The sequence below is a fragment of the Etheostoma cragini genome, chromosome 8 (genome assembly GCF_013103735.1).
Source record: "Etheostoma cragini isolate CJK2018 chromosome 8, CSU_Ecrag_1.0, whole genome shotgun sequence".
In the NCBI taxonomy this organism is placed as follows: Eukaryota; Metazoa; Chordata; class Actinopteri; order Perciformes; family Percidae; genus Etheostoma; species Etheostoma cragini.
In genome coordinates, this window is record NC_048414.1 from 25,728,248 (window position 1) to 25,744,322 (window position 16,075).

At 40.9% G+C, this 16,075-nt stretch overlaps 1 protein-coding gene across 4 annotated transcripts in view; it reads right to left on the reverse strand.

Moving 5' to 3' along the window:
- Positions 1–9,009, reverse strand: part of hipk2 (homeodomain interacting protein kinase 2) — a 68,386-nt gene extending 59,377 nt beyond the window's left edge. For all 4 annotated transcript variants that reach the window (XM_034878311.1, XM_034878309.1, XM_034878310.1 and 1 more), the window contains exon 1: positions 8,646–9,009. In XM_034878311.1, coding sequence (XP_034734202.1) covers positions 8,646–8,664 — 19 coding nt within the window. In that variant the 5' untranslated portion in view covers positions 8,665–9,009. The remainder of the gene's footprint in view (positions 1–8,645) is intronic.
- Positions 9,010–16,075: the final 7,066 nt, after the last annotated feature.

Here is a 16,075-nt window from a genome sequence, read left to right on the forward strand (position 1 = left end):
CAAGCTCCCCTGACCTCTGGCAGTGCCCCTGAGGCCCATGGACCCCCACACAAGAGTGTATTCATCTCTCCACCCCGGCTCCACTGCCTCACTCCCTCCATTTTCTACCTTCCTTTTTTTCAATGTCTATCACTCCCTGTCTCTCTGTCATTCTCCCTCTCACTCTCTGTCTCTCAGGCTGAATGGTGGGGTCAGTTCAAAAGGCTGTCAGCGAGAGCTGCTGGCTGGTCATGATGGTGCCTGAGGCTTTGAAGTGCGGAGTGGATCTAAAGAGGTGTGTAGTCTGTTTTTTATGCTAGAACACACTTGGACCCAGAAATATAACCGGGCACTGCTATTGCTTCCTGAATTCTGTATAGTTAAGTTTCCCATGAATGCATGCTTAAACTTTATAATAATGTAGGCCATACTCATACAAGGAGAGTATGAGGAACATGTTCAGCAATAAATGTCATTATTATTTCTGACTTGTGAGCACTAAAGTTATTTAAAGCTAAGCAAAGAGTGCATGCTTCCACTCTACTAAGACAAAACAACTGAAAAAAACACTTTGTTGGAACTTTCAGAATAAAATAGATTCCTATAATAACAGCGTATGCTTCTACTATAAATGTATTTCAATAAAACAACTGAAGAAAGCACTTTGTTGGAACTTTCACAATAAAATATATACCTATAATAACAGTGCATACTTCTAATATAAATCTACTTAACCCATGTTCTTGTTACACAGTCAATGTCCACGGGTCTGGTGGAATCACCACATTATTACGCTTTTAAATCAATACAGACATAGCAATTTAGATACAAATACAAAAAAGATGTTTACTTTAGCTCAAACACCAACTACATCTGCATGATTCATGGTTCATATTTTTACCCCTGTGGTGTCACATTTTTGATAATACCATCATTTCAATTTTTGTGAGAAAACAAAGAAATTCAATCATAAAAAGGTTAAAAAAAAAATACATTACGTTTTCATTATTGGTGCTTATTTCTTAGAACTTAATCAGCACAGGAGAAAGCGTTTCAAAGCACCTACAATTAAATACACATATATAATACCTCATATGTAATAGTGCAGTCATTGAAAACAAGTTATTTTCTAGGTTCTTCACAGAAAATGAGCCAAAGCCAATGGGTTTGAGTTAGAAGAAATAAAATAATCAAAAATAGCATGATTTTTTTTTTAGCAAACATTAAAAACGGGTTCCATAGACGTGAACGCCACACAAGGGTTGGATAGAATGGCTGAAGGTTGCCTTTGTTGGAACTTTCAGAATAGCAAAGACATCAAGATTTCTTCAGACATACACAGTATGAACATCCTACAAATTGCATTTAGGAATAAAAAGCTTCAAACTACCATTAAACAACCATAATCATTCACTTCTGCTGCAGCTGAATGTTACTAAGTGTCTTCAAAGATCTTTATGCAGCTGTGAGAAAATAGTTCTTACAGCCACAGGATAGACTCATTGAATCAGTTACTTTTTTACTCTTGTGTGGTGTTCGGGTCTGTGGGACCCGTTTTAAATGATTGCTAAAAGAACAATTATGCGATTTGTTATTTCTTCTAACTCAAACTCATCGGCCTTGGCTCATTTTCTTGGAAGAACATTAAAAAAACATGTTTTCAATGACTGCACATGGTGCACAATTGCTACATTTCAAGCACTTTCACCTGTTCTGATTTAGAAATAATTCCAATAATAATCAAAAATCTTGTCTCTATTTATCTTTTTTTATCATTGAATTTCCTTTGTTTTCTCACAATATTGATCATCTGATCATAAATGTGATCTCACAGGGGTAAATGGCAAATATGAACCATAAATGATAATAAATTGGTAACTGGGCTAAAACATCTATTAAGTATTTTTACCTAAATTGTTATGGCTGTATTGATTTAAAAGCGTAATAATGTGGTGGGTCCACCATACCCGGGAACATTGGCTGTATTACAAAAATATGAACACACATGGGTTAACATTTATTTCTCTCTCTAGCACTCTCTACTTTATCCCTTAAAAGTTCATAGAAGCTTGGTTTCCAGGCTTCCAGAAATCCTTTTCTTCCAATACGTAAATATCAAATGACCATTTTACTACATTTCATGACTATAATTCTTAAAACCTTTGAGGTTTTGACCGATTTTCAGACCGTGCACTGCCCCCTCCACCGCTAGCACCGCGGCGGTCTTAAATTACAAATCAACTACTGTATTTCAATGGCTACTTTTCAGGTTTATTGTGTCTTTTGAATATTTAAATGTGTTGACAAAGGACATTTTGTGATGACCTGATTACATCTGTCTTATAATATGTCAGCAAGAAATGCATCAACATGGCTGTATTGCAGATGTTGATGAAAGCCTTTCACCCTTGCACAGTTAACCAAACATGCAGTGCACCCATCCATATGAGGCACATTGCACACATAATTTGGTTGATATGAATGTAAGATGATTGCAGAAGTGACACTGATCTGTGTATTTTGATTATTATTTTTGAAAGAAATGGCAGAGCAGATTCAAAAAACAAATCCAGTGTGGCAGCGGTTTACATTTTTGTGATGTAAACTGAGGGAGCAAAAGTAGTCTCTGCTCCAAATATCGTCTCAAGACAATCCTCAGCCGGTATCGGTCATCGGCTAAGGCTGATGGGAAAAAACATTATAGGCATCGCCACTAAAAAAATCCATCGGTTGATCCTTACACAGCATGTAGAATAAAAGAGCGGAAAAAAGTAATTAGAAGATGAGAAGTGGAGTCTGATTGTATGTAGGTAATAACATGAGAGCAAATACTGCACAAATAGCAAGGAAAAAGGGCTAAAGCTGCTCATTTCCATGCCTGTTGACTCTTTTGACTACCTTGGTCCTTGTGTATTGCCGTCTCCTTTCTCTGTTCTGTGCTTTTTGCCTCCTGGCTCTGGACAGAAACGGGCTTGAGCGCTCGTCTCAGCTGATAACCAAGTCCTTTGGTTATCGGCCAAGCGTGCCGCTGTACCTGCAGCCATCTGTGAAGGGGGCTGCCAGCAGCCACCTATCGCTCCGCTTCCCTTCCATGACCGAGAGGGGCCAGAGCCAGGAGTGGTGATGGGTCTGCATTTAGTCCACATTGGGTGGACATGGTAGAGCCCATAGCTGTGTCTGTGTCAATGAATATGAGAAAAAAACCTCAAGAAAACACCTCAGTGCCCTAATGTGTAATTCAATCCTTTGCTGCTCATTTCAACATGTGTCTATAAAAACTCCCCCTCTCCTTCTCTAGCCTGAACCCCCCCTCCCCCGAACACACACACTGTCTCCTTTACTCGGAACAAGAGGAAGCGTGTGGAGGTTATGGAAGGCTTGATTAAAAAACACACACCATTTCTCACTCCGCGCTTCGTGTAATATGAACAGACGGTTGGGATCTTTTGTTTAGATGAAGTGGCTGCGAGTGGAGTAGTTGCCTTCGCCGTCCCGCTGTAGGACTTCCTCTGTTGTCTTTGCACCACATTCAGCTTTTTTTTTAACCAGTTTTGCATGTGCATGTGCAATGTTACGTGTCAAGTTGAAAGGCCAAATTAGCAGATGCTAAACACAACCAGCAGAGGCAGCGCTCTTCCAGAGAGTGCGGTGTCAAATGGACTGGTATGGAGGGGGGACACACACATTATTACAAACAATAGGATTAGGACCAGGGACAATGTGTGTCACAAACAAGCTGGTGGTTTAGTTTGGGGGGGTTAGTGATGGCAGTAAGACAAGCCAGGGAGGACTGAGTGAGGCGGGAAGCGATGGGGGAGTCTGATGGCTTTTGGATGGGGGTCATGATTAGGGAGAACAAAAAGCTACAGTAGTTAGACCTCTACTCAACCCAGCCTCCAATTACACACACACACACACACACACATGCACACACACAGGGGCTTCCAATCTGGCCGTCAGGCTGTTGCTGAAGTGTCACATGGGCACCATGTGTGCTGGCCAATGGCCTCTCGGCTTATCAACAAACGAGATGGAAGGACAGATAAAAGATAGGTGTGGGGGTGGGGCAGGGAATCATTGGGTGGGGGTGGGGGTTGGTGGTGGGAACTGGAAGGGTCATTGGCGAATAATGATTGGAAAGGGCATGCAATATATGGCATGAGTGTAAAATGTAGAACATGCTCGTGCAACACTGTGCAATATCATTCATTTAAATATAGATTTTGAAAAAGAGCATTCGGGACCTTCAGCATGTTGCGTGATCTTTATGCTCAACGAATCTCTCTGTAATTCTTTGTTAGCACAAAAGGCCTCATTTACTCAGCGCTGTGTTGAGAAGCAGTAAGATGGGAAACTGTGTTTGAACCGTGGCTTTCATAGCAGATCAAAGCAGTGGACTTGTCACGAGGTGCGGAGAATCTCAGCACCTTTTCACGGATGCTACTCTCATCCTCGCTGCAGAGCGGCTATTCCATTACTTTTAGCAAGAGGAAGTTATCTAGATTTAAGAGGGACATTCATCTTTTTTTCGTCTCTGACGCTGATCCTCAAATACAAGGAGGTGAACGTGTTTAGAATTGAAAAACTGTGGGTTGTGTGTGCTAATTCCATTGATCCAAGGATCCTGTGATGGGTAATCTCTCGTCATATAGGCATTTATACTACAGACCTGAAAGTAAAGCAACTTTTAAGATGCCTGCTGCTACGCCACTTTCCTCCTTAGCAGAGCCTGGGGTCATTGCACTGCTAGGCGGAGCCATAGGCAGCTGTTCCACACAAGCTGACACCATACACAGTGTGAAACAACAGTGCAGGGGAAAAAAAAAAAAAGGGCCTTCACACATGCATGACAACCAACACGGAAATGCCTTGTGTAAGCAGTCGACAGGGTTGAGGCTCCATCACAGCCAGCCCCCCACCCCCACCCAATCTTTTCCCTTCGATAAAAAACAACTAATGTCAGCAATTGATGTGGTCTCCCGCTTCAAGGACCTCGGAGCCCGGCTTTCAGAGTTGTTTCCGAGAGACGTCTGAAACATATGGCGGGAGCACTAAAACAGGAGGCTTATTGACTGAGGAGAAAACGAGAATTGCAAAGTCCCCTTGCATCTCAATTGAATTTCTTCCAATGTTAAAAAAAAAAGAGCCAGAAGAATGAGTACTGCAGGCAGTTTTACTCCAGAGAAATTTGCTGAAAAGAGTATATCAGAAAGTTGAGCCTGTTGAAATAGCCTGAAGTATTCTGCTCATAGTCGAGGCTGGGTCTCCTGTGTCAGACTGGCCTCTACTAACCTGTCATTTCTGTTCAGACTCATCTGTTTCCAAAACCCTCAGATCACACCTGTGAACTATTTCAGCACATCAGAGAGCTCGCATATTGCCTTGTCTTCAACTGAGAGCTACACACACACACACACACACACCTCATCTCACACAAAACTCACATTCTATCTCCTTCCAAAGCCTCAGCTTCTTCTAATAAATGCTTCGACAAATCAATAGCAAAAAGGATCCCCGAACACTGGATTTCTTCCCCTTTTCAGATAGGAAGCGTTGAATAATGCAAAAGCGATACTTGTAAAGACAGCTTATCCATTTTCATCACCCTTTCTGAGCAAGCCGCCTTCCAAGCAAGTCATGAGGTGATGCATCAGGTCAACAAACCTCTGAGTGACGGTTAAAAAACAAGAGATAAACATTCACAATGGCACCTACAAGGATTTGCAGAGTGAAGGCTGTTGTTTCCTGTGAACTATTTAACTATCAGCCCATCTCTTTCTAACTGTTGAGCTATCCTCTCTCCCCAGGCCTTTTCTCTTTCTCCCGCAGTGGACAGTGAAAAGCTAAACACACCACCCTTGCTTGTCATAACAGTCAGAAAGAGAGAGAGACCCTCCTCTGTTGCCCCGACTCTACCACAGGGCGCGGCCCTGCCCCGGCCCCCAAAGGCCCCCGGGGTTCTTCCTGCTATTCTAATCAAAGTTTAAAAAGCAGCAACCTTGGAGTCTAAGTCTGGGTCGTGGCCTGTGAGGAAGATATCAATCAAGGGGGTCCAAACAAGCGCGAGGGGAAGAGGAAGGGAGACAGAGACAGAGTTGAGTGCGGTGTCTGAGAAAAGTCTGTCCTCGGGAGTAAACGTCCCCTCAAACGAGGGCACTGTGCATCCCCCGTACCTGGAAACCCCGAGGTAATACAAAGTCGGCATTAACACATAAAGGCCGTGTGGACGGATGAAACATTAATCTGCCTGTGATGCTGCAGCGCCTGTCACCACTATCATCATCAGCCTCTGAGTCATACTCTGTCCGATTTTCCAGATGTGAATGAATGAATCCTCCCCGGAATAGCACTGGTAGACCTGTTAGACGCAGATCTGCAAATGAAGTTGCCCGGCTCTGCATCTGTCTCTACAAATGGGTGACAGCACACGTGCACGGGCGCATACGCAGGTAGAGACAAATGCATATCCAGGCATGAGCACACCACAACACCAATATCATAGAAAAGGGCAGGCAGGGTTTGGCGGTGTGTGAATATTAGCTTTTCCACAGCTGGGGGCGGTGGGACCTGCTCCGTTCATCAGACATCCATCAAGGTGTCAGTTTGGGTTATGAGAGTAGGCTCCCTGGGTGATCAGACCGCGGCCCTGCAGGACCGCCTGATGGCCTTCCGTCTGGGCCAAGAAGGACCAAAGGCAAACATTTCTTTTTTCTTTTTTAAAAGTACAAAAAAGCAACAGGAACAATAACCACCTTACATTCCTGAAAAATCTCCAGCGTGGTTGAACAAATACTCCTTACATAGTGATTATGCTCATGAAAGCAAACTTAAATCCTCTGTGAGTTTAATTTTAAACCACCCAAGGAAGTAGTATTTAATCATATGGATTGAAGTTATTAGTTGCCCTGTAGCCGAGGGTGAGTGATCACCATAGCAGCCGGTCTCAGTGTACGTGAAGGACCCCCCCCAAGACCTTTTTTTCCACCGGAGACCTCGGTCATTTCCGTGACTGCTCTGCATATCAGGCCTCTCCAACACCGAGGAGGACAGGCAAGGTAATTAATTCCCCTTGTCGCCTCTTTCTCTTCTCTTCCCCTCCTCTCTGCAGCGCAGGAAAAACCGGGGGAATGTAATTTACACTAATTACCTTTTGCATAGGAGTCTCATTTCAACTTTCCTTTTCATGTTGAAACGCCGTCGTCTCGGGCCATGCCTATAAGCTTCAACACCCCTCATGAAAAATCACTACAATATTCCTCTAGCGACATAATAGCACTTAGTGAGGAGTTGGTAGCAACCTTATTGTTGTACATGATAACGCTGTCTTCTTTAACAGCCCATTACATAACCAAAACATTCCCATTAGAACCTGCTTTCGCTTGTGATATTCCTGCAATGCCACTTTATAAATGTGTAGAATTACTTTTCAGTTTTCTCAATGGTAGTTTTGAATAGAAGAGCAGGGGTACCCTTCAACACCAGCAGAGGGACTACAGAGTAGACAAGAACATATATATATATATTAAACATAAGGCTGCTCAAAAAAGAAATATTAGAAACATCAAGGGTCATCATATCCTTTGTGTTACTATTCAGTGTGCATAGCTTTTGATCAGCATGTAAACCTGTGTTTCCTTTGGGAATGCTTATAGAGGTTAACTGTATTATTGTATGCTATGCAAAAAAAAAAGCATCCAACCTCTACATCTGAATGAAGCATTACAGTGGATTTAAAGCATAATCTAACATCAAATGGCACGCAAACTCATTATGCTAATGACCCTGTTTTATCATACCATTTAACATTATGGTTGCTGTTATTTGGGTAGTTGCAGTTGTAGGCTACTATTCACAAATCCCAGATTACAATGGGCACCTTGCACCGTTAAACATTTAGAACCCGCCTTGCAACGACATTGCAAAGCACACACATTGTTTGTGTGTGACTGACGCTATAGAATATCTATATATGTTTTTTTAAACCTGTATGACAGAAGCCAACAATGTGGAGAAGCATGCGGGGTAGCATTCTCTCATTTGGATTAGTCACAGCTCCAGTGCTGCAGCGACCGCGAATAGGTCTATAGGCTGTATTTTAGCTTTGGTTTCCCGGTAGAAACGTTTAAATCAATTCACAGACGTAGTGGAAGATCTAAAGTCAATGGGTGTTAAGATCGGTGTGGGAAAAAAATGGAAATAGAAGAATGAGAGTGCAAAGAGGCGAGACTGGCACCGATCGGTCTCCGAGCTTCTTTCATTCCTTCTAGCCTATTTAATTTGTACGAGGACAAAACATAACATTTACAACATACTGTTATGTGAAACATGCTTGTGTTTGGTCTTATTCAGGAGGGGTTAATTGTTGCTTTATCAGCGCTATTTTAACGGACCCAGCTCAGACTGGTAGCTGAGTATTTACTCCAATTATTTAACTGGGACTCCAGCCTACTGCAGGGATTTCTGTAGTCGACTTGTAGGTAGCCTATAATAATGTGAATATAGCCTTTATGATTTTTTTTAAAGAGGAGAGGGTGCAACGCACCTCTCTCTCCGTATCAGCCACAATTCAGTTGGATCCCAATTGATCCACTCGGACAGTGACAGAGCTCCGCGCACGGAAAGCGAGAGAAAAAAAAAAAAACATTTTCGGAAAAAAAGCATCTTACCTTCGTATACAGGGGCCATCGGTGCAAGGGTTTCTGTTATTCATGGCAAAAAAATAAAGCGAGATTTCTGTTCAAAACTCAATGAAAATCTGCCATCTTGAAACACTGATGAGAGAGTCGCCGCGGTCTCCAGCATTACTGGCCCAGTTCATTAGTGAGGAAAATGCTCCTAATTCATATCCAGGCGTTTCCAAACGTAGGGGTCCGATGCGAGGGGAGCGCCAGAGGAGAGGGCTGTGCGAGTCTAATCCCACCGGCCGTGCCTTGCTGGAGGCTCAGATGATGAGCCGCGGTGACAGGTTTACTTCAGCTATTGTGCGACATGTCTGTGGAGTGAGAGGAGTCTCTGCAAAAGTTGCATTGGTCAGAGCGCAGCGAGTTTGGTGTACAGTGAGCAAGTCGAGCGTCGAGCGAGTCGATGGAGGAGACCATGCAGGAGACGCATCACTCTCCGGGTCCAAAACAAATGGATGGTAATGGAAATGAGAACCAAATCATCATTACCATATCCATAAGAATGCTATAACAGCAATTAGAATAATACACAATAAAGTGTATGTGTGTATGAGTGTCGGCCATAGTTTCTTTCCACAGTTAACAATTTTTGGTTCCCAGAACGTTCGTTTTTAGTTGCGGGAACGTTCCCCGAAGGTTAAGTTTGGTTGTGTTTTGGTTGTGTTATGGTTGATTGGAAGGTTTCCTTAACGTTCTGGGAACATTAGTTTTAGGTTAACGTTGCCACCTTTATCAAACGTTCCCCTAACATTCCCCTAACATTGGAACCTTTAGATAATGTTCTCCTAACGTTCCCCTAACGTTGCAACCTTTAGATAATGTTTCCCTAACGTTCCCCTAACGTTGCAATCTTTAGATAATGTTCCCAAAACGTTCCCCTAAAATTTTTCCTAACGTTGCAACCTTTAGATAATGTTCCCCTAACGTTCCCCTAACGTTGCAACTTTTAGATAATGTTCTCCTAACGTTCCCTTAATGTTGCAACCTTTAGATAATGTTCTCCTATCGTTCCCCTAACGTTGCAACCTTTAAATAACGTTTCCCTAACGTTCCCCTAACATTCCCCTAAGGTTGCAACCTTTGGATAATGTTCCCCAAACGTTCCACTAACATTTCCCTAACGTTGCAATCTTTGGATAATGTTCCCCAAACGTTCCCCTAACATTTCCCTAACGTTGCAACCTTTAGAGAACTTTACATAAGGTGAAGAAAAACATTAGAACAAGAATTAAAACAAAAACAATAGCGGAACATTAAATGCTAAAGAAGAATAAAATAGAAATAACATTAAAATTAAAAAATAACAAGGGTTTTCTTCTCCCTGCTCCTTTGTTGCGTCATGTAGAATGTGTTATAATTTTTACATTGCGTTGGAAGTTCACACTTACAATTAGGCTGTATGATAACCCACTGATGGCAACAGATAGCCTTTATGATTAGACTTTATTAGATTATTAAAAACAACCACAATTATAAATAAAAGACTGATACACAAGAACAAACACCGTTTAAACAAGACAGATGTACCAGTAATCCCATAAGGGTGACTGGTATCGCAAAGCATAACATTTATAATAATAATAATACTAACAATTTATTATAAAATAATATGTATAGAGTATAGAAATCAACAGGCCACTTAAATGATGTAGTTATTTGGACATGATGACTATTCCTCCGTTCAAACAGCTGTTGACGGCACCGTGCAAAGTGCATCTGGGTCGGATGATTCTGCGGGTGTTTGGTCATGCCTGCGTGAGGCTGAAGCGCTCCTACAGTAGGCTACAGTGTGACGACATGAGGTTTGCACAGAATCAACTGGAGCGGAATCGGATTACATAGGCTCACACAAATGTGAGTAATCTGTCATTTACCAGCGAATCTAAAATGCACTCACAGTAATATGCACACCAAACCTCTAAATGAAACATGTGGGCGGTTGTTAATACAGCAGAGCATTTAGAGCAGAGCTATTTCACCAAAGTACACCCATCTGAAAATAAACTTGAAGCTACACATGTCTCAAAGGAGACTAATCCCGAAAATTGTAGGACAAAATAATCATCACAGAGTTACATTGTCTTACTCTGAAAAAAAGTAAATCTTCAGCAGGCACTGTGTATGTTCCAAGCCATAGCCAACAGCTTTGCAATGAATTATGCAATTATTACTTCAGTTTAAAGTTCCCATATGACGCCCATTTTCGGGTTCATAATTGTATTTTGGAGTTGTACCAAAAAAGGTTTACATAGTTTTATTTTCAAAAAACACCATATTTTTGTTGTACTGCACATTGCTGCCGATCCTGTTTTCACCCTGTGTGTTTAGGTCTCTGTTTTAGCTACAGAGTGAGACATCTCACTTCTATATCTTTGTATCTTTGTTGGGAGTCGCACATGCTCAGTAGCTAGGTAAGATCACATCAGCTAGATGACTTTTTCTCCAACTTTGGTCAGTCCAAGGCAGGATTAGCTGGGAGACTGAATACCTGCAGAACAGGGACATAAGGTAGTTCTTTCGGAGATTATGGTGAACTAGTGTGTGTTGTAGCAGTGTTTTGCCCTTGAGAACGAGTTAGCATGCTAGCGCTAGCATGTGCCATGGTTAGCCACCTGTTCTCGGCTAGTGACGTAGAAAGCCGTGCAGATTTTGAACAGCTCACCCAGAGACTGAAGGCAGAGGACATTCAAGAACCGTGTCTCAATCAAAACAGCATGGAAGTTTTTGTTGTTTGTGGACACAAAATTACACCCCAAATCCAAGAAAATGTGATTTCTTTTCATAGTAAGTGCACACTCTAAGTATGTCACACACATGGTTTTAGCCTGCACACATGTCACATAGAGCCGACAACTGCAGAACAGGACGTAACATGGTGTCTTCAAGGCCCACAGGGTGTGTGCAGATTAGACCTGTATTGTTAGTAATGCAAATCTGCCATCAGCAGTGCATTGTTTATGATACTTCCTCAACAAAAGCCACTAGAATGTTCCCAAAGAGACCTACTAAGACATAACAATATTGGAACAATGTGACATCATATTAAAGATTGAGAATATACTGAACATAAAAATATGTTTAGGCACTTTAGTATTCCTAAACTGTTTTACATCATGGTACAGTGTGTATAGCGTTCTTGTCATTATTACTTAGTTTTATTATCATCATTTTATAGTATTTTTAACAATATGATTGAGGCTTAAGCAGGATTAATGCTAATTTATACTTCTGAATTGGTGGTTTTACAGCCGGTAAAGAGCAACGGTGCCAGTCTTTTATGCAAGGAAGAGTGTGTGGCTCAAAGGCACTTAGATACTACGGGGGCCCCCACAGGACAAAAAGCAAGTTTGAAAATCCTGAAATGGAGAAATGAAACAAAGTATTGTCCTATTTCCTGCAAATCTGTTCAGAAACATCATATTTACTGTGTATGACCAAATAAAGGTTGAAGCTATTATTTCTCCCTTGGGCCTTTTAGTCCAATTATAAAAATGGCAAAATGGAGCAGTGAGACATATCATTCCCTTTTATATGTTTCCTAAAAATCTTAAACTTAATGTGGTGACATAGCTTAGCACAGTTTGATCTTTTTTTGACTTATTTGTTGATTGAAAATAGGAACACACTCCTATTGTTAATAACAGTCATTCACTGCATAGCACAACTGTGTTCTAACTATAAAATTACACTGTAGGCCGAGGTTGAATCAGGACGTAGCTCTCCAAAAAAGCATTTCCCAACAAAAAACAATGCTTTCAACTATGTGTGCAACATTTTATCCATTGACCTAGGCCAATCAATTTAATTTATCTAAATGTCTGAACACAGCAATCATGCCCCGAAGTTTTATTTAAATCCAGTCATGGGTGTTGAAGACATTAAGAGTGACGGGCCGACAGATGATAATGACAAACAGTCTGACAGATGGTCAGATGGTCCAATTACTGGATTAATGCATCTCCCTTCCCCCATGTGGGAAGTTGATTGTAAAAAGCTAACCAAAGATAACTAACCCAATAATGAAAAGTTAAAGATTTTATATAATATAAAGACTGATAAAATACACAGTCTTAGTACTGCTATACCTCTACAATGCCACTAATCTGCACCATGCATTGTATTTATGGTTTTCAAGTGTATTTACATTTACATTTTGCTGAAACCAATGACAATATTTGCATGTTACACTCTTATTACAAAGGTGCTGATTGAGTTATTGAACACAAATTAATTTAATGACTAGAAATATAACTTTGTATAGCACATAAGCATCAAATATCAAAGCCAGATCGCTAACAGTATAAAACTGTTATTGTGGTAACACATGTCACCTTTGAAGCCTCTGTCATATATACGTTATTAAAAAATATGGAACATAAACAGCAGATATACACTGTAATTATAGAGACTTAACAAGTGTATCTACTCATTACGGACTTCTACCGAGTTTTGGATGCTCCTGTTTGTGTTGACACAAGACGTAGTGCAGCCCTGCATAGTTAGAGGACACACACAAGTCTGGTTAGAGTGTGGTTGCGTCGAGGGTACACATAAAACTTAACGAGACTGCAAACACAATATGAAAATAAATAGTTCAGCTCTATTATTAACGCTCCTGTTGTCCTGGGGTCAAATTTGCCCCGTTTCTAAAAGTTTCTACATCAGATATTTGGGATTCTTTCATCCAAGTTGTCCAAATATTACATAGATGGTTCCATATAACGCTTCTTGCAAGCAAAACGGAGGATCAGTTCACTACTTCATTGGATTTTGGGTGTTTTATTCCCCCAAAAAGTTGGACAAAAGACAAAAACATTACATAATTTCACATAAATGAGGTTTCCTGACCATATATTTAAAAAAAACTAGCGGCAATATATTGGTGTTAGGGATGTGTACAGTGTACTGATGATAGTGTTACAAAAAGGAAGAAAATATTGAAAAAAAAGCATCAAAAAGTGATTAAAAATTGTCAAAAGCGTCAAAAAAATTTTCATTTTCAGTTTTTGACCTGGCAGGACAACACAAGGGTTAACCAGCACTAGCCTTTTCTTGTGCTTCTTATACTGTAGACCCACTGCCACTCTTTCATTATCTCCTACTGTTCAGGAGTATCTTATGTGCAAAAGTGAGTTACGTAGGTGGTCCTGTATAATCAAATACCGCTTCCCATCTCTCATTATGTTCATTTGGGCTGCATGTGCACTCCTTTGAAAATTCACTTTACGGAAAGTCAAGGAACCCAAACAACTTCTGTTTTTCTTCTGCCCTTCCTGTGCAGAAAACAAGCTCTCTTTTTACTGACTTCTAACCTCTTGTACAGCAGTGAAACAGCCTCTGTGCCAACTGTCCCATTATTACCCCATCCATGTTACAATCGGGGTTATTTCTTGGTTCGCTGACATGGATGACATCATTGGCTTTTAAATTGACATTTCTATGGGAAAATCACTTTTAACCAGATAGTATGAGGGAGACAAAAACATGCCTGAACAACAACCTAGATAATTCCTTTTTAACCCAACCAATCTGTTCTCATGTGTGACATAAAACAAATATATGCCTGAGTAACATTTGTAAGTGAATGACTTTCAGAGGTGATTACATAAGGTCATAATATGTACCCTCAGATACTGGAGCTTTAAAATCAGAGCTTTTAGTATGTATGTCTGCATCATGCTATCAGCCTTGTATTCTCACACGTTAAATGCTGTTTGAGTAGTTTCATGTTTTCATCATGTTTCAGCTATTGCTATTACTGTCATGAATTTCATCTAAATGACAAGTATGCTTCATAATAAACTCAGTAAAAGGAACTCGTATATGTACACCTTATGAGGAAATGTGTTTTTAAAAAAAAGAGTACGAGTTGTACAATGAATGACAACTCCACGACACAAAAGCAGTGTTTTTTCCTTTGTGCAAAATCCGATTTGTGGTTTTCACTGCGATGTAAGAGTGTGATATTTTTGCTGCCTGTGAGAACTGGTGGTTTACAAGGCATCTCAGCAGAGTAAACAGAATTTAGATCCGTGTGACAAAGATTTTGGCATTGAATGCCTTTTTGATTGAGCTACGGTATTTCTTCAACAACATACAAGCCGCATGAAGTACAACCCAAAGCTGGAAATGATTATCCCGTATGCTTCACAGGCATTAATGCATGCAGTTCTGTTTTCGACAATCAGGCAATTTGCACGCCTCGTATAATCTAGAGCACACTGAATAGCTTCTTTTTCACTTCTTTCATCCAATCATTTTTTGAGTGTTCAGCAGTGTGTTTCTCAATGTTAAAAACAAACGTCCTGTCTCTCAGTCCGTGATGGTTGTTTATCATTGACACAGTGTTACTGAGGACAGGACGGGCACGGCCTCCTGGGTCACACTCGAGGGGAAGGGTGAGCTCTACAACGGGCTTCGGACAAAGATTGAGGGGCAAATAATTGACAGGTTGCCTTGGAAACCAACCAACTAATCTGCATGAAACAAATCAGTGGTGTAGCCCAGTACAAAGAGATGTAGCCTGTGGAAGAAAGTAGAACTTACTGTCTTCATTTCAAGTAGTAAGAAGTTTGCTTCTTAAATATGGTACACTCTATGACTGATACGCTTCAAATATAATAGCTCAGTCATCCCAGAATCCCTACAAAGTCATCTTTAAGAAGAAAAAAATGACACATCAAGTACACATCTGTTTTTTTTTTTCTCTTTGCCCTAAAGCTAGTGTGTAGTTTCTATCGTCCGCGTGAGGAATTCTAAGTGATGACAACAGAACTGTTGGCGCGTCCACATGATACAAGCCTAAAAGCGTAACTCTCACCAAAATGCAATCTAGGGTCTTTTTGTGAATGTACCCGAGTCAAACTTTTGTTAAAAAGCATATTTTTAGCACGGAAGCCCCACTTTTATTACGTACCGCATTCTCGTTTTGGGTCAAATGGCCTTTTGAATCGGAGTGCTACTACTATGAACGCATCAAAATCCCTATTTTTAAAACACTACAAACTCTGAAAACCCTGAAACCTTCACCAGGGGCTCTACACATAAACATTTTTTGTGTACACAGAGTTTACTAAAAAAGAGAGTTTTTCAACGAGTCACTTTAGCTGTTGGTTTTTCCGGACGCTGCCATCTCACCAGTAAAAAAATATCTATGCTCTCAATGCTCGAGTTCACGTGTAGAGCCCCTGGTGATACTTTCAGCCAAGTTTCAAATGTGACATTCGGTGACATTTCCACGCTGATAATCACCTCTTCTGAAGAGTCCATTGTGTTTTTTTAATCCTCTGTGTCCTTCTTGGTTACTAGCAACTCTGTGAAAGTGTGCATACAGGTGGTGTACGGTCACTTAAAGCATAACTCTTGCCAAAATGCAACCTAAGGTCTTTTTGTGACTGTACCCGAGTCAAGCGTTC